A 21,580-nucleotide genomic window follows, 5' to 3' on the forward strand; every position below is an offset into this window, starting at 1 on the left:
AGGCCGCAAGGATGCAGAGAAGAGCACATTGGGGACGTGTGAGGGGGACACAGCGGAGGCGGTTGCCCTCACCCGCTTCCGCTGTGCGAAGACGAAAGTAAAATAATGCGCGGTCGTGGCAACAGACGCGATGGCGGGGCGTCGGAACCCACCCCACTTGTTTGTTAAGCAGAGCGGAGGCACTCGGTTCGTCTGTGCACGTGTGTGTGTGTGGTGTGTGTGTGTGCGTGCAAAATGGGGGAGGCAAAGGAGCGAAGGGGGGGGGGACTGCTGAGGGACACACACGCCCGCATATTCACATCAACAAGAGAAAGCATTAAACACAATGGGCCTCACTGCGCACCCACCCATCCACGCGCACACATCAGCAAACAACAACCAAACGTGGTCACAGGCACAAGACGAGAAAGAGAAGAGGAAGGATGTGTGTGAGCGAAAAAGCGCAATAGCGTCCTCGTGGGTTGTGACAGCCCCAAACACAGCCCCTCTTTGCCATCCACTGAAGCAACGCAGGATGTATTTCTCCACAGCAGAGAGACCGAGGAAGACGGCTCAGAGATCTTGCTTAAGCTCTATGTGGAACTTCCTACCTGCCTTCGCTGCCGCCTCGGACGTACGCCTTATCGTCTCGTTCATCATCTGCAGCGCTGTCTTGACTTGTACGCCGTCCGCGCCATGCTGGTCGAGAAAGGCTCGCTGCTTGTTGACCAGGTCGCGCAGGTGCTCGTACGACTCGCGATGCTTGCGCTCTGCAACGGCTTTCTCATATGCCTCGTTGATGCCCAGCCGTTCCACAACGTAATGCGTGCCGAAGCCCAGGAGAAGAAAAGCAATCAAAGGCACCCACATCGCGTTGATGTAGGCACGCCAGTAGGAAGGCAGTCGGTGCGCCTCCTCGTACCCGATATGCCCCTTGACGTACCGGAATAGCTTCGGACTCTCACACAAGCTCACCAGCTCTTCGGCCGTCCCGCTCGCTACATAGCCGTCGACGTTCTGCATCACTGTCAAGTAGAGTTTCTCGTCTCGCTGGGCGGCACTCATGGTCGGGTACGCTGACTCGATGTTCATATCGGACGGTTGCGTGTCATCGCTGTCGGGTGACAGCGCCGGCAGCGGCGACCGCGTATCGACTTTGTCATGGCCGTTTCGGTCCACCTGGCCGCGCTTGATCTTCTCCAGGAGCCTCACATTTTCGATGAGGTTCGCGGCCGCCTCCGTACGCGGCATCGTGCGCCACAGCCGCTCCGTCTCACGCAACGCCTTTATGTCCTCCTGCTTTGTCGGCTGCGGTTCGTAGAGCGCCTCGAGGGCGGCCTTGACTGCTCTGCCTCGACGAGTATCGAGGGATCTTGTCGCCGTTGTCGACGACGTTGCGGAGTGGGTTCTACCCTTGACGCACCCCTCTTCTGTGAGACTTTGCTGGCCTTGCATGGCAGCCTCGGCCGTCTCGGCCTCCAGTGCCCGCCACGCCTGCACGCGCTGCACCACCTTCGCTGTATAGACGTCGCGCATCAGACTTGCCCACATCGGGTCGTACTTGAACTTTTGCTTCACATAGATGTAGCACAGGGCACTGTGGTAGAGGTTATCATGAATGAGCCGCTGCATGACCAGCTGTGCAGCCGCCTCGTCGCCGTGCGCGTACTCGCGACTCTGCCGCTGCACCTCCCGCACCTCCTGAGTGAGAGACAACTGCTCTGCGTAGCGGAAGGTGTCATCGGCGATGCGGTCGGCCGAAGGCTGTGTTTTGTGAAGTGCGTAGAGGTTGTAGTACTCCCACCACATGTCCAGCACTGTCACCGCGCGCCCACTCTGCGCGGCAACGTGGACTGGTCGCAGGATCTGCCAAAGCGCCTCTTCGATGGCAGCTGGCGCGATGCCACGGCCAGGGAAGATCGGACCAACACGCTTCACACGCCGCGATTCAAGCGATGGCGTGGCCACTGGCGAATGAGCAGCGGCATCGTATCCTCTGTCACTGTCCTCGACAACCTCGGTGCACGGCACTGGGGTCTCTGAGGTCTCCGTCTTCCAGCGAACTACCACGTGCGGCGCAACGGGCACCATCGGCTCCATAGCCGACGGCCGCGAGTCAGAGTTCAGCAGCAGCAGCGGAAATCTATGGAGGAGGAGCGCGCGGCTCAGCTCGCCGCCCGGGACCTCCCAGTGCTTCTCCTCACCCACCAGTTGGGCGTCCCGTGCCAGCAAGAAGGGGTGCACGAATGGGCAGCAATGCGCAAACTCGAGGCACAGAAGACAATCCGGCACGCGAGCCTGCCGCTCCTCCAGCGCTTCGCCCTGCCTGTCCTGCTCCCACGTCGGGTGACCCATCCCACCGTCCTTGTCGGGCGCAGCGATGAAGGAGAGGTGCACCGCAAGGTAGCAGTTCTCCGCATCGGCGCCATCGGCGAACACGACGCTGCCCATACCCCGCGCCTCGTCGTAGAACAGCGCCTCCACAGCACCGTACTGTTGGAAAAAGCCACGCACAAACGCCTTCGAGTAGGCGGCCACGGACGGTGGCGTAGTGGACGGCTTCGGGGCGGTTGGTGCTTGGCGCCGGTACGGCACCCTGCAGGGAAACCCGGCGAAGAAGAGCTCCTTGCACGCCACTAACTTGCGCCCGGCTCCCTTCTGAACCGGGTGGGCCCGACTGCTTCCGCCTCCGACAGCTTTGGCCGCCGCAGTCGTCGCTGATGTCGGCCCTGCTCGCTGAGTCGCGCCAGGCCGTAAAGTCACTGCCGCCGGCGGATCGACAGAGAATGGAGCTGATGACATACGCTCGACCACTGGAGAAGCTTTATATATGTGTGGGCACAAAGAAGTGGCGAGGTGAAGGGAGAGCGGAGCAGAGAGAGAGAGAGAGAAAGAGGGGATAGCGCGGAGGGGCAGCAAAATATGCGTACGGTGATGGGGAAGGGAAGGGAAGGACTCAAGCAATACAGCCTCTGCTGTGGTGCCCACTCCGACCTTCCGCTGGTGCGAGCCGACGACCGTACGATGGGCATTTGTGCTATTTATTGCACCATGCGAGACAACGTGGCGCCCTTTTCCTTCTGTGCCTTCCCCCTTCGCCTCCTTCCCTTCCTCCCCCCTGTGCGATGCCCTTCCGAGCACACACACAGAGGGGGGGCCCGATACAGAAGGAGAGGGAGAGAGAGAGAGGTTGGGAAGGACGAGGGTCGACATGGATACGTTGAAAGTGCACGTGTGGGGGCAGAGGGGACGTTGCATCCGCAATACCTCAGCTGAAAGGAAAGAGAAGGTGCGAAAGGCGGGACTGCGAGGGGAGTCGGTGGAGAGCGACTCGTTTTTTTCTCCCCTCGACAGCGCGTCTGCTCTCTGCCGCAGAAGACGAGCCGGGCACCGCTCGAGCCCCCCCTCCCCCCGGGACTGCCACACAGGCCCCATCCGCGTGGTGCGAAGCAGCCGTAGGTACCCGCCTTACAGTAATGCCCCACTCGGTGACCTGAGCACCTCCCCCCACCCCGAACTTTACCCACCTCCGCTCAGCAGGTCGCCTCCCCGCCCCTCTCATTACGCCAGCCGTCACCTGGTGCATCCCTCGAGGTGGCTCAGGGCTCCCCACACCAGTGGGCGGCGAGGGCCGGGCGAGAGACACGTCCGAGCCACGCCGACACCTCGCCCATCACATGGGTGGTGCAAGTGTGTTCACTGTCGCAGGCCGTACCGACGTGATGCCCTGCAGGACCTGACCTCCGACATCCGTAGCGATACATCGCCCTGCTCTCCCCCCTACGCTATGGGTGGCGGTGGAGGGCTGCTTGACTCCCCCACACAGAGTGGGGGGGGGGGGGAGGGGCGCACAGGAGGCTGGGATACCGCGCACTGAGGTGTCCCGCACCACACGCAGCAGAAGAGAGGAACGAAAAGCGCACAACTCAGAGAGGTGGCCAACGTAGTAGCGGGGGAGAGGAGAGGAGGGGGGAGAGGAGGGGGGGAGGGAGAGGTAAGTGGAGGTGAGGAAGACAATTCGCCCCTCCCCCTTCCCCCCTTAAAGATGTTATGTGGCTCCTTCCCCTTGTGTTGTCTGCACGGCGTCTAGAGAGGGGGGAGTGCGATGGCAGACCCATACGAGCCTGCAGCCCATGGTCCTTCCCGCATTTAGGCTACACAAGACACAGGCGCATGCACCGCACCTTGTGCTGCTCCGCTCCGCCTCTCGAATATCGTTTCCCTCTGTATCCGCATCCGCAGTCACGCACACGTGCAGTTGTGCCTACCCCTCACAGAGAGCTTCATCGTTCTTCAGGGATGTACTGCAGTCCATGAAGTGAGTGAGAGGCGTGGGAAAAACTCAGCGAGAGCGCGCGCGCGTGGGAGATGAGAAACTGTCAAGAAGGTCCCACTGAAAACAACGTTGACACGGCCACGCGATATGCGGTGCGAGAGGCCCGTGTAGTGGGGGAGTGGAGCAGAAGCAAAGTTTGAGCTGAAGGAGAAGCGGAGGCGAGTCTCAGCGAGACGAGCAAGACAAGGGAAAAGCAAGCGAGAGACAACACAGCCGTGTGTGCACAGAAGCCCGACACCACCTGTCGCATCATCATTTGATGAGCGTCATCAGTAACAGATTATCAGCAATCACCTACCACCACTACCGTCGCAACCATTGCGAGCGTTGCCTACGTAAAGTGATGGCTGAGGTACGAGGCACACACCCGAAACGTTGAACAGAACACCCAAAAGAAAGAGAGAGCAGAAGAGAGAGGGGAGACAATGACAGGGGAGCAGGAGCTGAGATGAGCAGGTGGCTGGCGGGACAGGGACGCTGAGCCATGTGGCTACCACGGGCACGTTGCTTACAGCTCGTGTGTGCGTCTAGGCCCTCCCACCACCTTGACACGACTTTCCCCTCTCTCCTTCCCTTGCTCATTGCCGGGGAGTGGAAGGGTATTTTAGGACGCCCACATCGTCGTGCACACGTCATGGGGTACTCAGCGATAAAGCGGAGGGAGGGGAGGAGAGGGGGGAGGGGCACAGAAGAAAAGCGACCACAACGCTCGAGGAACGAGGGAAGGTGGGAGGGAGGGGAGGGGGGAGCAGCAGAGACGAGGACACAACATGGGGCATGTGCACAGACACACGCCAGATCACCAGCCCGATACGTGAGTTGGAGAGAGGGGAGCCTACGCCCCCTTCCCCTACGCACTCACTTCACTGCCTTCCCTTTTAACGCGTCTGTTCTTTCCACCCTCAATTACAGACACCAGACACGCTGCTGCAGCAACAGCGCAGACGCTGGACCGGGCGAAGGAGAGTAGAGACACGCGGGAGGACGTAGGGCAGTGATGCGAGCGTCGGTGAGTAGAGTGGGTGAGTGGAGGAAGATACGGGTCTTGGTGGCAGCAGGGCTTGGTAGCGAGGCGAGCTGACAAAAGGAAATGCCAAGCAATCGAAGTCAAGCAACGATCACAGAGGCTGAACTTACGTGCAACGCATCTCGCTCCTCCTCCTCCTCCTCCTCAGCACCCAGGGGCAGCTCGGGCAATGTCCAAAGTGGATCAAAGGCCAGAGAAAGTTGTGTGAAGACGACGAGAGCGAATGGGCAGGCCCCAACGACACCCGCTCACTCAGGGCGTACGCACCCACACAACAGACGCCTTCAGTACACGTTGGGGTCCACCGACTTGGCGTACTCCATCTCGCGCCGCAGGTGGCCCATTTCTTCCTCGGTCCACTCGTTCTGCATGTGCAGGAATTTGCGAATGCGCTCAGCGCCCTCCATGATGTCCGGTGCCGCCTTCGCGATCTCGTCAATGCGGACAGCGATGTAGGCGGCGCACAGCGCGGACAGTTGAGAGAAGCGCAGAAACAGCGCGCAATTGAGCAGGTCGACGAGGTAGTCCTCTCTCTCCGCCTTCTCTACCAGTTCCATCTCTCCCGCGTGCACTACGCTCCGCAGGTCCTGCGTGAGGGGACGCGGGATGTTGTTTGTGCGCTCATCGGAGGGGAGCAATGCGTACGAGCGAACAACGTCGAGCACTTCCTTGCTGTACTCCATTCCCTCTGCCTTCAGTGGCTCCGCGTCGTAGTCGTCCGCGTCCGCCGACTCGTCTGTGTCATCAGCACCAGCCCGTGCCGCGCGGAATACCTGGTCCATATCTAGCATACCCAGCAGCTCCTTCGCCGTCGCCAGCGGGATTTCCACCGAGTACCCGCTGACGTTAGTGATACGGAAGACTTCCTCATTCGACATGGCTGCGTGCAAAGCGATGACGGAGTTGTGAATGTTTATCTTCTGCAGTGGTGTAGGCGCCGGGGCGGGGTTGCAGAGGCGTGGCGTGAGTGTGTGTGCGTGTGTGTGTGCGCCTGTGAGGGTTCTACTTCCAAGGCGATCGAGTCGAAGGGAAGAGCGAACGTCACAGTGGGGGGAGGAGGGGAGGGAGGGGGGGTGACAGATCGTCCAGTGACCGTGTTGGGGCAGCGGCAGCAGCAGCAGGTGTTCCAAAGCGCGCACTTCCTCATGCCGTGCAATAGGGGAACTGAGGAGGACGGCGCCCGGCCCAGTACGGCACACAGATCACACCGCGGGGGTAGTAAAGAGAGCGGAGGGAGGTGGGTGAGCGAGTGCGCTGTCCTCTTGCGCCAATTCTCTCCTTTCCCTCTCACCACCTCGTCTCTCAGGGACGGGCACACCTGAAGTACCCCTGTGCAGCGCAGAGACTCACAGCAACGCGCCACGAGACCTACGATCAGTGTAAGGGAAGCCGAGAGAAGCGGGATGAGGGGGCGGGGGGGGGGAGAGAAGAGAAGGACGTTGCTACCCGCTTCTTCATGTGCGTCCGCCGGCCCGTTGACGTGAGGACGGTCTGACAGACAAGGATCCAGAGAGAGGCAGAGCAGCGACTTCCTGCCCTGCCTCTTCATAAATGTGATGACTTTGATGTTGCCGCGCCTGCCTGTGCTGCTCGATACCGGGCGCCAGTTGGCCCATGACTTCGCACAAATGCACACCAGAGAAGAAAACAACACGCACACCTGCGAGCTAAAAAAAAACAAAGAAAAGCGACAAAGCACAAACGACACACACACACAACGCGCAGACACACACACGAAGACACACACACACACTCACAGGCATGGGTGGGCACATAAGTCTGCCGAGTAAAAGGGAGAGGGTGGTGAGGGGAAATGTTATGCCGAGGCATGAGAGAGGAGGCAGGGGGGGGGCATCAGCTGCCTCTGATCTTGCTCTGCCATTCTTTGCTTCCGTCAGCCTTTTCCTACTCCGCCTCCTCGTTCGTCGGCCACTCATTCTCGATTTTCAGGCAGTCCGTCTCCCGCCGGCTCCAGTCACTCGGCACGCGTAGACACTGCCGAATAAGGTGCGCCGCCTCGAAGTTGTCCGCTGCACCGTACGAAACACGAATCACGAAGTCCGCCAACCACCCGGCACAGAGGGCGTGCAGAGGGTCAATCTGAAGCTGCTTCGCCGCAGCCATGACTTCCATAAGCGTCTGGACCCCCTCCGGTGGTGGCGGCGGGGTCATGAGAGCCGCCTTCACCTTTGCGTCTCCCAGGGGCATGCTCGGAGAGACGTAATCGAAGTCCGGATAGACGTCTAAGATGGCGGCCGCTGCAGCGAGCACCGCCTCGGGTGCGCCAAGCACGTCCATGTAGAGAAAATTCTTCTCCCACGGGGAGAGAAGCGCCACTAGCGGTGTTGTGAGAGGCGCCGGAATGACGGCGGGCCCACCGGGAGTCGACGCCGAGGTGCCGGGTGTGGCGCCGCGCGCGTTGCCAGCTAGGGAGCCCTTCCCCGCCGCATCCCCATCTGACCTCGATTCGATGGACATTGGATTGAAGGATGAGTCGCTGGCCGTGGAAGCTTCCTCAGTGTTGTGGTCGTCCCTGTCGCTACTGTTCGAGGAGGACCCTGATATGACCCTTGAGGAAGAGGAGGAGGAGCCCGTCGCGCTGCTGTCGTTATCGTCGTCATCCCCGCTGCTTCCATTGCCGTGGCGGCTACGCCGAAGCTTGCGGCGCCGGCGTTTACAGTGCTTACCAGCTGCGGCTTTATCAGCGGCTGCCTGTGCCTCCGTCTCTGCAAAGTGTTTCATGTACTTGATGCACACGAGCAGCGTAGAGGATCGGATACTGACGGTAGAAGCGGTTGCTGTGGGTGGTGCGCTGGTGGCGCTAGCGACCGATTTGGCGACTGGCGCCGCGGCTGCAGCTCCCCTGGATCTCGGCGACTCACAGCGAGAGGAAGACCGCACGAGGTCAAACACAATGGCGCCCGATGTGATGCAAATGCCGTCGTCGTAGACAAGGCTGCTCTTAAGGGGGTCTGCAGCCACAGCGTCGGCGCCGCTTGTGTTGGTGGCTAGGGCAGCCATCGCGGCCGCACCGGCTGACGCGGTGAAGTGTGTGGCAGAGGTCAGCGGCGTGCGCTCTGTCGGGGGCGGCAGAGGAGCTGTGGTGCCTCCTCCAGCTCCAGGAGCGGGCTGGGGCCTGTTGACAAGTGAGGAGCCGCCAACGCAATCCGTTTGGCTTGGCCCGTGCTTGGTTGGAGTGCTACTCTTCGCGCCGACTCCGTCTTCGCTCATCATTGCTCCGACGTCGTCCTCGTCCGTCATGCACGGAGTGCGTTGGTGGCAGCTACTGGGAGAGTTCCACTCGGATGGTGTGGAGGGCTTGCTGGGACGGCTGCCGCCACTGCGAACACTTCCAGTAGAGGTCATCGCTGCTGCTGCCGCCGCGGTGCCCGTCTTACACGCATCTCCCTTGGCGGTCTGATCGAAGTGGTCGTCCGCCTCGGCTGCACTGACCTGGACAACGGTGCTGCTGCACTGACGGTTCTTGCTGCGGCCGCCACCAGGCGAGGAGGGCGCGTGGGAGGCGAAAGCGGCCGTTCTTGAGACGACTGGGTCCTTGTGATGCGGCGGCCCTCGGCCATTCGGCACTGCAGAGGCGGTGATGGTGGCAAGGCCCACTGACGGCGACGGTAACCTGTAGGAGGACGAGGTAACTGCTACGTCGTCTAATCCCTCATCTCCTAGGTTGCGCGAGTCACGGGAAGGTGGCTTAGCCCCTCCCGCACCGGCACCGCTCCCACCGCTGCCCTGTTCTTCTTCCCCTTCTTCGCCTTCCTCACCGCTGAGAACGCTCGGTGTCGACTGGTTAGTATCCAACAGCGCCAACGGAGACAGACGCGATCCGCGGCTGGCGGGAGCGGTGAGTGCGGCAGGGGAGCGGCGCAACGATGCTGTCAGCTTCGGTGACGCCGGCATCCGCATGGGGGGGCCTGGGGGAAGCACATGGTTGGGGGGTGCGGCTCCGGCCACCTCGGTTACTACCCCTACCGCATCACTGAACCGCGTGGGAGTGCCGCCGTTGCTGTGCAACTTGAGCGGGCTTGATGTGTTGGACATAGAGCCTTCCGCAGAGGACGGCAACAGGCTGACGGTGCGGTCTGAGTCGGTGTCCCCGCTGTCGACACCGCGCACGTTGTTAGTCGCATCGCCGGCGGCTCGTCTCGACACCGACGTCGCCCCTCTCTTGGGGTGATGCGCGTCCTCTTCTTCATTGGATAGGGCGCATGCCTTTCGAATCACACGCGGGCGCTCCTGCCGGTGCCTGGATGTCGTGTCGTCGTCGTCAATGCCTCTGTCTAGCGACAATGCTGCGACACTGCTGCCGGCAGCACCGCTGCTATTTACTTCCTCCAATACGCCGCTCGTCGCCGTCACATCACTTGCAGTTTCTTCGTAGAAGCGGGCAATGTAGTTTTCATCTGGCGTCTCCTCAAGGTCATCCGCCGTGGCGTCATCGCTGCTTGCATCTGTTGGGGTGCAGAGCGCGCCTGTAGCTCTGCCGAATGTGCCGGTCGGGACCTGCACGTTTGCTTGATAGACCTCCGTCCACCTGCGCACGGCGCCTTCGAGCAGGTGCGAGTGGGTGATGCTGCTGGGGCTCAGCGAGAAGGCCTCCCCGTCACTCGAGATGATGGTAATGATGGGCTCCTTGGGCGCCTGCAGCGTTTTGGGTGACGACAACGTCGCAGCCACTACAGGCGACGTCTTCTGCATTTTGAAGACGGTCTTTCTCGCGGCCGTCGTAGGCCTTGTCGCTGCTGCCGCCCCGTCTGCTGTAGGATGACACTTTGCTTGCTTGCTTCTGCTTGCCGTACTACTGTGCATTGCCGTTGCCGTCTCTTCCCCTACCACGTTGGTGCTGCCGCTGCTTCGTGAGTGTGCGTGTGAAAATACCATGCAGAAGCACAACCGCCACGATGGCACTTCACAGTGACAGGGGGGAGGGGGGGTGAGGGTGGTGGTGGTGGTGGGAGATCTGTGCGAGTGCAAGGAGAAGCGCCGTAACGCTTACGACTGCGAAGGGTGTCTTAGCCGCCTTTGCTGTCCGTCGATCGTCTCAGAGGGAGGGGCGGTGGTAGTGGTGGTGGTGGTGGAAGATGACAACACGCGTGCACACGCGCACCGGAGGAGGAGAAGGGGGGGGGAGGAGGCAAGCAAGAAAGGGGGTAAACGCGCACGTCACGTTGACAGTTGACGGTTGGAGGCGGGGGGGGGGAGGGAGACGTCAGCAGGACTGCGAGACATAAAGCGGGGGAAAGCGAAAACACACCGACGGTTTGACAGCGACAGAGACAAGAGAGAAAGCGAAGAGAGAGAGAGAGAGAGGGGGAGGGACGAGCAGGTGAAGTGGACTGTACAGCCAGTCTACACGTATCTCTACCTGCGTGATGGTTGCAGAGGGAGGGGTGCACGCCAGGTCAGCGATGAGAGCGACCCGCCCACAGACAGACAAGCTAACGCACCCGTACCAACGACGAGTTGACCACCACCACAACAGGCAAAAACCCCCGTGAAGCAATGAAAATAAGGGAAAGAGATCAGCACAGCGACGGTAAACGAAGGGCAGGGGGAGAGAAAGCAGGTGGCACTCACTAGGCAAGCACACACACACACACACACACACACACACACACACACGCACAGACACAAGCAAGGGTAGGAGGAGATCAGCGAAGGAGGAGAAGGGAGGAGGGGGAGGGAGAGTACGGCGGTGGAGATCAACACGGATGTCATTCAACAGGAGAAGGGAAACGCCAATAGCACAGGCCTATGCGCGCCCTTTATTTATTTGCGGTTGTTGTTGAGTTCCTGTGGTGGTGAACGTCTGGTCGCGTGGTGGCGGTGGTGGTGCCGCCGCGTCAGCCAAACGAGACGGAGGCGACAGAGGGGCGGAGGGAGGATAGCAACACACACCCCCACACACACACAGGAGGGGAAAAGGGACACGAAGATGGTCTAGTGAGAAGCGGGGAGAATGGCGGCCAAGTAGCGGGCAACAGGGTGGTGGTGGTGTGTGGGCCCGTGTCTCTGTGGATGCGCAGCTGCGCGTCGACCAATGGAAGTGGAGAAGAATCCAGTAGCGACGAGAAACACCGCGAGTGTGTGTGTATGTGAGCGGGGGAGTACGAAGGCGTCAGGGAGGAGAGAGGAAGGTCGAGTTGCCAAAGCGCAATGAGTCATGTAGAGGATGGGCCATGAGAAAAGCGGTGCACTCGGCGCGGGAATGGCTCCGCCGCAAGCAGTGGAGAATATGAAGGAAGGGGAGGAGGGGAGGGGTCTGTCTCCCTATTTAATAATGGGCGCGTAACAGTGCACCCATGAGCTCCTCTCCTGCAAAGCAACGCTTAATTCGCTTTCCTGCATTTTTTCATTTTTCCTTGGCTTCTCTCCTCGGCTAAGCGCGGAAGACTGGGGAAAAGGACAAGCGTACGCCCCTTGCCTACCATGCGTCGTCGAGCTACTCACTCCCCCGGCGTACTCGCCCAGTCCGTCTGTCCACTTCTCTTTCGACTAGCTTTTTCTTCGGCGGCACAAACAACCTCGAGCCCCCCCCACGCTCAGTACATTCGCGGATTCCAGCCCGAGTCCCGCGCGGTTTAGCACAGCTGTGGTCGTGAGAAACCCCGAGTCTGACAACGAACGATCGCTTTTTCCAGACATCCGTGCTGTGGCCTCCGTGGACGAAGGGGCCCAAGCGGGATGGTGCGGGGTGTGCCTGGCGAATCGCTTCATGAGGTGCGCCTGCGAATACAGAGGTCCCCATGAAGACCCCCCGCGGCCATCGCTGAGGCACTGGTGTGTCACGTACTTGACAAAGGTCAGAGGCAGTTGTGTCGCGATTCTCAAGAAGGGCGTGCGTGCGTACCGCCTGACGATGACGGACGGGGGCTGAGTCGAAAATATGCAGTTGCACCGTGCTGGGCGTTCTACCTCAGGTTAGAGTACCGGTTAGCCCATGATGCCGCACATGCAAGGGGTATGTGGTAGTCCTTCTCTCTGTAGGTGTTGGCCTGGTGTACAGCCCTCCCAGGTCGCGTCTGCCGCAAGCGTGACCAGTCGTGCTCACTTGCAATCGGGTGGTGTTGGCATGGCGTATTGGAGAAGACCAATCCAGCTCGCAGGTTGTCCTCTTCCCGTGTGACACGCCACCTCCTGCGAGCGTCTCCCATTGGCCTTCTCTCGCACTGTCCCTCTCCGCGCCACCCCACGGGCAGCCCTGCCCCCGTTTCTTCTCGAGGGTTGTCTCTGCTGGTGCTACTCCTCTCGCATGCGCTCTCTTCGCTGTTTCTCAGCGCTGCTTCTACAAAACTCACCTTGGCACCCGCCACCACCTCGGCCACAAGACCCCTGTGACCAAAGCACTCTTGAGTAACCGCCGCCATCGTCGTGGTGGGATGAGCTTTGCCGCATGTTTGCCCTCAGATCTGCTGGCCTGGCGATTTACGTTGTCGACCACCCCAGATGCGAGAACGTTCAGCTGCCTTGCCATCACGCCCACGCCTGCCACACCCACCTGGCTCCCTTGGGCGTCGTGGACGAGAAGATGTACCCGCCACCAAGCAATGCGTTGTCCTCCAGTTTCTTGGGAAACTCTGCCACAGCACTCCCCGCGCCGCCAACCAGGCCGCCACTTGCTGCCTTCACCTCAGCCGGTAAGAGGGGAATGCGTTGAGTTCACGTCGCTTTGTAGGGGAAAAGAGGGTACTGCAGTTCGGCACCTCGCTCACCAGGGGGAAGCCACCGTGCCCCCCCCCTCTGTCCCAGGGGCTGGCCACAGGCCAATGATGCGTTTTGATGGTGTCATCAGTGCTGAAGTGGAGAACTATGTGCATCAGTGCGTAGCTTGCCTCGTTCAGGCCATTTGAGAGGAGCACGCACTAGCCCAGCCTCACCGTCATGGGAGTACAATGACCTCGCCGGGCGAGACTCACGGAGCTCTCCTCTCCTCTGGCTCTTCGCGAGCTGCGGGCTTTTGGTGTGCTGCTGCTTCCTTCCTCCCAAAGTGCCTCAGCCTTGATCGGCATCTGGATCCAAGGGTAGACTTGTAACTCGTGCTCGCGCATACGTCTCTCCTCCACGAGGTGCTTCGAACTTGCCACGCTTTCTTCGGGTTTCCTCGGCGCTGAGAGGGCCGCCCAAATCGGCCTCCTTTTCGGCCTTCAGTTCCTCCACTGCGGTGTAGTCTGCCCCGTTACCTCTCAAGGAGTGCGAGAGACAACGTCAGCATTCGTCGGTTACCAACTCTGATGTTTGATGTGTTGGAACTGCGGTAGTCCTTGTCGGGAGACGACTGGTAGCGAGATAAGCACAGCCCTTTTCGTTGAGCCGATGTGACGCCTGCAAAGAAGGGGAAAACGGCACCGAGCGAGAGGCGTGCGTTGCAGCTGCCATGTCGTGCGAGCGAAGGAGAGGACAGACGCAAGTGGCCATGTAGGTCAGAAGGGAAGGGGGCTATTGTTGAATCGTGAGACTGCATTTCGCCTCTCCGTCCTGGACCCTTGGAAAGATGATCCTTAGCTCGACGGTTGTTACGTGCCAGTCTGTAAAAGCCCAGCAACGTGTTAGCGGTCTCTGATTGCCCTTCACCACCTGTGGAGGTCGTGCAGTACAGGGGGAGAGGCACAGGGATGACGGGTGCTGGACTGCCCCCTCGCTCCTCACCACAGCACATTTCTTCCATGAGGTGCGCCTTCTTCTCCACGTGTGTGTGTTGCTGTGTACGTCGGTATGCGAGACACTCACACTTCTTAAAGTTGGAGGGTACCCAGCAGGTACTTACGATGGCGTCTTCCAAGCTTCCGCCATGGGCTGCCGGCGCCGCTGCGAATCACTCAGTGTCCACCAGTGCACTGTGCCGTTGCGGAGATACTGCTCGCCCGTTAGGCGAGGGATGTAGCGGTGGTCAGCTGGCTGCGCCACTTTGTCGTCGGCAAGGCACATGGAGTAGGTAGTAAGCACCCCAGAGGCGATAGGCACTTCAAACCGCTTCTGATGGCTGAGGATGAAGCGCGAGACGCCGCTCTGCGCGTCGGTGCGCTCGCACCAAATCCTCTCTCCACCACCGCCACAGTACGGGTTTCCCAGACTGTCGTCGGTATCGCTGTTGTTGTCGGCACCCACGTTCCACGCACGCCGCCGGCGCCGCCGCAGCCCAGAGCCTTTGATGCCATCAGAGTGCTTTGCCGCCCCGCCGCGGCGATCTGTATCGTAGTCGACGTGGCGCATGGGGGACTGCAGGGCGAGGGCTGTTAAGGCTCCAATACGGAGCGTCAGCCGAAAGGGGATCGAGACGTTGGGGTCAGAGAAGGGCGGGGTGAGCAGATGCGCTGTCCTCTCTGCAGTCCCTGTGTGACCATGCTGTCGGGCACACCTCACTACTTCGGCTTCGAGGCGGTGGCACATGTAGCGCATGACGCGAGTCACGAGTACCACGGGCACCCCTGCTTCCTCGGCATGAAAGCCTTCATCCGCGCCATGCGCGGCGATGCGAGTGCACTCGTGGTACCACTGCGCCGCCCAGAGGGAGAGGGAAAGCGGCGGGGGCTGTGGCTCACCGGTTCCGCTGCCTTTCTCCTCCACGATCGGCAGTGCCTTGACGGCCGAGCCAGACGTCGCACACGTCGTATACGTCGATGCCCATAGCTGAACTGTGGCGCACGCGTCAACGCTCCTTTGCGCCGACAACGTACCCGGCCGGCTCGAGTCCTCCGTCACCGCGTCCAAGAGTGCGACGGCTGAGCTCCACGCGTGGCGAAGGCGTCGCAGAGCTCTTCGGGTAGCTGCCTCTGCTGTGGAGAAGCGGCTCTTAGAGCGGTTCATGGTCGCAGGTCCCTTTTCCAAACTGCTCGGCGATGTGTCCACCGCCAGCGATGTGCCCACACACGTGTAGCACAGAGCACACCACGAACTGAAGAGTGGACCATGGCGGCTAAGGGAACTGAGCGCAGCTACGAGAACCCTCGCGGGCTCCTCGTATTCTGCAAGCGGCGCGCTGTGCCAGGGTGCAGGCGAGTCCGCAGGGGGCAGCCGGCTGCCGTTGAAGTCACCAGCACCACCGCCCCTCGCAGCCACCGGCAGGAGAGAGAAGAACCCGGTGTGAAAGAGTCGCTCCACATCGTGTGGCCCAAGCGCGTGCGATGGCGACATTGAGCGCACGGCGGACGCAACTGCCATCGCGGAAGAAGCAGGACTGCGCTCTCGAGGTGTGTCTCCCACCGGTTGCACAGCTAGAGAGAAAAGGGTCAGCCACTGCCAGAGCAGCGACCCGAGCATGTCTTCCTGCACACGGGTAAGGCGGCGCAGTGCGTCGTCTTCGGTATCAGCTTGGCCGTCGATAATGGAGGCGCTGTGGTGCTGAGATGGGGCAGAGGGGGTCGACACTGGCGCTGCTGTTGCTGATGGACCACGGCGGCCCTGTTGGATGAGGAGTGCTATGAATTGGCTGTAGAAGCGCTGGATCGGTGCGGGCACAACGACCTCACCGGGCGATCGTTCCTGCGGGGCCCGAGCCGAGAACGACATGGGTGACGGCTCTGCTGCCGCCTTTGACGCCTCAGGGTTGCTCATGGTGCAGCCTACAGTAGTGGTGGAGTCGTCCCACTCTCCTACCCTTTCACGCAAGCGTGTCTGCGCCTCTTTTTGTGGGCTGGGGGAGGGGAGGGGAGGGGAGGGAGCCGCAATGTGAGGAGGAGGAGGAAGGGAGGAGACAACGAAGGAGTGGATCATGGCACTCTAGATGTGCCCACGCGCACCCAAAGCCCCTCGGGACGCACGGGACCCGCAGAGGAATGAAGGGGAGAGGTCACCCACATGCTCACACGTACGTGCCTCGATGAGTGCAGAGGGACTGCACGCACAGATCGTGCGGCTTTGCATCGCCGTCGCTACGCTTCCTAGTCTCCCTGCGCCTTCACTCTCTCATCTCCCATCTCCCCCTGCTGAGAAGCGCACCAGGACCTTTCCCTGTACTGCGTTTTTTTTTTTGCCTTTTACCGCGTTGCTCCTTTGAAAGTGGGAAGGACACCCACGCCGTGCATACCGGCGCGTGTGCGTGCTTGAGCAACCCGCCCCCCTCCTCTTTCCCTCCTCGCGTGGATCCGTCGTCTTGCCGTCCTGCCTACCCTCATCTTCACGCATCACCCTCACATGACTGTGGCACTGCCCACTACCACATCGGTGGTGGCCACCGCGCTGCACCCCTCCGCTCGAGAAGGCCAGTCCACCTCGACAGACAGACGCTGCGTCTCGTGTGGTGCAGCGCCGCAGCTCGTCGAGGTCAAACGAACGCGCAGAGAGCGCCGCCCATCACAGGCGAGGAAACGGTCGTGGGCGTCGGCAGGGCCGGTGTCCTCCCAAGTGAAGAAGGGATCCGTAAGGCGTACAGCACCGCGTCCGTTGTCTCCGTGACAACAATTTGGGTTGTTACTGCTTGGTTGTTTCTCGCACTTGCGTGTGCTATCGACGCTGCCAAGCAGCGCCACAGCACCCCCCGCCACCTTGTCGCTGGGACCTTGAGAGGTGCCACTGCCGTCACGGGCTGGGTGCATCCTCTCCTCCAGCCAACACGGTTGGTAGCCTGCCCAAACCGTCTGTGCCCACCGCGCAGTCCACTCCGCGCTCGACTGTAACGTCGTGAGCACGTCGAACAAGTCCGATTCAGAGGCACGCGGAGAAGACGTGGCAACATGACGTGTCTGCAGTAGCCAGTCGAGTGGGTGGCTGTTGTGTAGCTGCGCAGACGTCATCCGCACGACGTAAGACACCGGCAAGCAGCAGGCGTGCAGTGTGATGCTATCCCGGGGTGGATTTGTGGCGATGCTTATGCGCTGAGACGCCGCAGCGTACGGGAGCACCAGACTTGCAGGAGGCGGCTGGTGCTGGCGGTCGTTGTCCACTGCCGTCGCGCTCTTCCACGCGAGGTATGGTAGCGTGCGCCGCTCCGAGAAGACTTGCTGAACAACGAACTGCGGACTGCGGCAGCGCTCTTCTACGTTCAGGTCCTTCTGCTGCTGCGCGTCCCTCGCTGAGGCATCACCCAATCCACCGGCGCCATCACCGCAGCAGCTGCAGCGAAATGTGACGAGGTCGCCACGCTGCACCGGCGCCGTGGGCGGCATATCGTCGGCGACCACTCCAAAGCCACCACCTCCATTTTCGCGTAAGAGACGGTCAAAGTCGACTCCGTCTGGCAGTCGCAGCCAGACATGCTGTGGCGTGCTCGTGAAGCTCCACAGCGTCGGTTCAACGACGCTGTGTGCGCCTGCGGTGGAGCGCTGCGCCGTTGATTGCTGCTGCGACTGCTGCTGTTGGGCATTTCGCGACTCTTCGCTGGTTACCCAGCGTGCTGAGTGCAACACATCCGCGGACGGGATCACGGCTAGAGCGTAGAGGGCGGACACACCGTCATCGTGTCCTCTATCGCGTCGGTGGGCACGTCGCATGAAGGTTGTGTGGGGCTCATGATGAAGTCCACGTAGCACAGTTGCGACTCCAGTAGTAGCATCCGGGTAGGCGTGCAGGTGCCGCGGAGGAGTTCTACTGTGGCGGCAGTGCCGTTTCGATCCACCACTTCTCTCCACTGCAGATATGCTCTCCTGATGCTCGGCGACAAGACGTGCGTCGAGAGCGTGGGCGTCCGCAAGGACGCGCTCGTAGAAGTCCCGCAGCTCCTGGCGAGACTTGACGGGCTCCAATAGCGCAAGCGACGAGGCCACTGAAACCAGCGGCACGGACGCTGCGGTGGGATTCACTGCCGCGCGCCTCTTCATGACCTCGGTTCCCTCGTCGCCGCCACTCGCCGCGTCAGCAGTCGATGGAGTGAGCGCAGTGGCAGAGGCGGCGATGGGTACAGGGGCTACCCTATCCCCGCGTGCGGCGAGGGCATCACACACGGCACACCGCGCGTCAACAGCGCGACGCAGCAACGTGCGACCAAGTGGGCACGTAAGCTGCGTGTACAGACGCAGCGCGACCGTATGCTGCAGACGCACTTGCCGAAGGGAGGGTGGCGCCGGCTGCGCCTGGGAGGGGGTGGAAAAGGACCAACTCGACGGCTCAGCACCTTGCAGGCTGACGGTACTGCCCACCGGCATGTTACTCGCACTGCAGCGCACGGACGGTGGCGTGGTGGTCAACCAGTCGTTCAGCTTACGCGTCAGTACGGACAACATAACAAGGCGGGCAGTGGGCTCGTAGGCGTCGAACTCCAGTGCTGCCATCGCGGGCCGTAAGACGCGATCCTGGGACGCTTGGCACCGCGCGTAGGCACGGAGCCACTGATCCAGCGCAAAGCCCTCGTCATCGGCTGCCTGCGGGGCCATGGATACCTGCCGCACTTTCTCGGTCCACAGCCGGAACGCGAGCTGCGCCAGGGTGCGAGAGGCAGCCGCGGCGGGGCAAGTCGACTGCTGCAGACGCTCCGCCAGTCCTATGGGCGGCGTACTGCCACTGCTGTCCGCTCCCTCGAGAAGGGAGGGGTCGTAGAGCAGCTTGAGCAACGGCAGTGGCAGAGAGTCAACGCACTTGTCGGACACGAGGGTTGTGAGGGAGTTCGGTGATAGCCCCGCCTGCAAAAGGAGGCGCACACACGGCAGATGCTGACGCCTGCATGCGACATCGAGGGCATTTCGGCCGAGCGTGTCCATCAGGTGTAAGCTCCATACGGAAGAGACGGAGCTGCACAAGCTTCGAGCCGGGCGTGTGGAGGCCGGCTGGCCCACCGAGGGACTAATTAATGCCACAGCACCCTTCACTGCTGTTTCTGGCGCCGGCAAAGCCGCTCTGTGGCTGCGGTGGTTGCCTACCTTCTCGTCCTTCCCATGCACGGCGCCAAGTCTGACGACGTGAGGCCCATTCGGGGTTTCGGCAGGTGCCTTCACAGCGGATAGGGCGGTAGTCGGCCTCCCCAAGGGCGCGTTGTCCACAGCCATCGCCGCGACGCGGCCACCGAGCATATAGCAGAGAAGAGTCAGCAACGGCGCATCCCCATGCTGTGAGAGCCAGTGAAACACCGTGCCGGAGACGCTTCCGCTGTAGGTGTCAGCGGCGTGGATGTTCTCTCTCTTCTGATCTCGGCGGGGCTGCAACGCCGGCTGTGTGCGCCTTGTTACGATCGGCAGCCGCAGGAGATGAGCAAGAAGCGTACCGCGATTGGCTCGCTGATAGTTCAAGTGCGTCTCTGTCGTACCACCGTCGACGCCAGGGTCACGTGCAGCTACCTCAACAGCGGGTAGTACCACTTGCATGAACAACAGTGCGCTGCGCCAGCGACCTGCCGCGTCCCTGGCAATTTCAGCTGTGGTGCCTGTGATCTCGGAGGAAGAAGGACAGGAGGCCAACCACACCTCTGCGCGCCACCAACTGACCCAGAGAGCCTCGAGGACCGCATGTCGCCGCCATTCCAGACGCCGCTGCTGCTGCCCGCACCCCGGCCTTTCGCACGCCCCTTGATGTAGCGGCCACCACGTGGCTGAGTAGAATAAGGGCGGGCAGCACAGGCGCTTCAGCGAGGCTCGACAGTTGTTCCACAGCGCGATGCGACATGCAGCTACCCATCCAACTTCGAACGGGCTCAGCGCGGCGCCATCATGGCCGTCTCGTCGCTGCCGCCCGTGCTGGGCTACTGCGTCTTCGTCCGCATCCTCTGTGACTTGATAAGCGGCAGCGTAGCAGCGAAGGTGCACGAATGCCTCCACTGCGAGCTCATTATCCAGTGCCACGGCGTAACACAGCGGGCAGCGTGTCGCGTTGTCCGTGTCGTCTCGTGAGGATGAGGCATGCACGCGGTCCTCCGCCTCTATGAAGCCTCGTGCAAGCACATCAAGCGCTGCGAGAAGTGACGGCTGGCGCCATAGCTGTACCATAGAGAGATGACTTTCCAGAAGCGGCAGTAGGCGCTCAAGGACGCTGCGGCAGCGGCTGGATGGCGCATCGCCGGCAGCGACCTTGCCAAGCGCATAGTGCGACTGCAGCGCAGCGGAGAGAGAATCCGTTCCGGCACCGCTGGCAGCTTCGTGCCATGCTGCTGCACCGCGTGGCGTGTGATCGATGAGGTCGTCCGTCGTGGAGCTCAGTGATGAGTGCATGCTCTCCTGCCGCGACGATCGAGATGAGGTGTGGGGGTGAACTGGGTGGCGCACTGACGTACCTTGGGAGCTGCTCACTACGTCTTCAGCGTAGGCGTCTGCGTGGAGCTGCGTTGTGAGGAAGCGCTGCTGTCTCCAACAGAGAGCGGCCGACGCGTACAGGATGAGCGCCCAGAACACGTCGGCAGCGTCGATGTCCGCAACGCACACACAAGACGCCTGCGCCGCTGGTGCCGCGCCTGCAGGTTTGCCAGTCGTGGGTGGCAGAATCGCGTCCGTGTTACGAGTGGCGCGGTAAAACTCTTGCACGTAGGCATTGCTGTGCTTGAGCAAACGCTGAAAGCGCTGCCGCACTGCCGTGCAGGTCATCGGTGTGCTGCTTGTCGGCGCTGAGAACGACGAGACGGACCGGCTCTGAGTTCCGTAGGGTGCCGATTGCTGCACTGCACACTGCACTGTCACAGTGTAGAGGAGGTGCCACAGGCGACTGAGTTCCATCAGTTCGCAAAGCACCGTTGTGGCAGTGGATTCACCGGCTGCGTCTTGAGCAGATACCCACGGGGTAGATATGAGCCACTTCCTCGCTGCCTCGAGGAATGGCGCTGCGCTGGTGGGAAGGTCAGCAGCCTCGTCCTGCATGGCGTGAGCGAGCGTCTGTCTGTGGTGTACAAGTGAGTGTCTAGTGTTATGGCACAGGGTTCGTTGTGGTGGTGTGTGGGTGGGTGTGCAAGGGACGCAGCAGCAAGCTGATCCAAAGGGGGGGGGGATGGGTAGGCTCAAGGCACCCCGCAACAGCACTGATGCTAGTTGCCGTCGCCGGTCCTGAGAGGGAAATCGAGAGCACGAGAGGGTACACAGGAGGGGTGGGGGTGGGACAAGAGATGTGTGAAGTGTACGCCATAATGCCAACGACCAGGGGACAGTGCAATGTCTCTGCTGCTGTCCAATGCTGGTACAACAGCAAAGACATAAGGAGATGACGAGCGTTTGAGGAGCAGGTGGTTTCACGCTTCATGCCATCGTGAGCCTTCTCTCTCGCCGCCCTGCGTGTTCGCTTATACCTTCTCCATTTCTCAGAACTCAGCGAATGAATGAGAGCGCGGTTGCAGCTGTAGGAGAGGGGTAGGCGTGTGTGCAGGCCAAGGGGTGATGAAA

General features: G+C 61.2%; 5 protein-coding genes across 5 annotated transcripts, besides 1 other annotated feature; all 5 read right to left on the minus strand.

Moving 5' to 3' along the window:
* Window positions 1–552: 552 nt before the first annotated feature.
* On the minus strand, window positions 553–2,781 carry LPMP_091160 (hypothetical protein; the record flags this gene model as incomplete). Its single annotated transcript, XM_010706051.1, has 1 exon — window positions 553–2,781. One exon carries the CDS (start codon window positions 2,779–2,781, stop codon window positions 553–555), a length of 2,229 nt encoding a protein of 742 aa, XP_010704353.1.
* Window positions 2,782–3,330: 549 nt separating this feature from the next.
* Window positions 3,331–3,864: a repeat region.
* Window positions 3,865–5,626: 1,762 nt separating this feature from the next.
* Window positions 5,627–6,220, minus strand: LPMP_091170 (hypothetical protein; the record flags this gene model as incomplete). Its single annotated transcript, XM_010706052.1, has 1 exon — window positions 5,627–6,220. One exon carries the CDS (start codon window positions 6,218–6,220, stop codon window positions 5,627–5,629), a length of 594 nt encoding a protein of 197 aa, XP_010704354.1.
* Window positions 6,221–7,247: 1,027 nt separating this feature from the next.
* Window positions 7,248–10,166, minus strand: LPMP_091180 (hypothetical protein; the record flags this gene model as incomplete). The annotated part of the gene is made up of 1 exon (XM_010706053.1): window positions 7,248–10,166. One exon carries the CDS (start codon window positions 10,164–10,166, stop codon window positions 7,248–7,250), a length of 2,919 nt encoding a protein of 972 aa, XP_010704355.1.
* Window positions 10,167–14,117: 3,951 nt separating this feature from the next.
* On the minus strand, window positions 14,118–15,908 carry LPMP_091190 (hypothetical protein; the record flags this gene model as incomplete). The annotated part of the gene is made up of 1 exon (XM_010706054.1): window positions 14,118–15,908. One exon carries the CDS (start codon window positions 15,906–15,908, stop codon window positions 14,118–14,120), a length of 1,791 nt encoding a protein of 596 aa, XP_010704356.1.
* Window positions 15,909–16,483: 575 nt separating this feature from the next.
* Window positions 16,484–21,064, minus strand: LPMP_091200 (hypothetical protein; the record flags this gene model as incomplete). The annotated part of the gene is made up of 1 exon (XM_010706055.1): window positions 16,484–21,064. The coding sequence occupies one exon, from the start codon at window positions 21,062–21,064 to the stop codon at window positions 16,484–16,486; it is 4,581 nt and encodes a 1,526-aa protein (XP_010704357.1).
* Between the last annotated feature and the right edge of the window lie 516 nt (window positions 21,065–21,580).

Source organism: Leishmania panamensis, assembly GCF_000755165.1.
Source record: "Leishmania panamensis strain MHOM/PA/94/PSC-1 chromosome 9 sequence".
NCBI lineage: Eukaryota > Euglenozoa > Kinetoplastea > Trypanosomatida > Trypanosomatidae > Leishmania > Leishmania panamensis.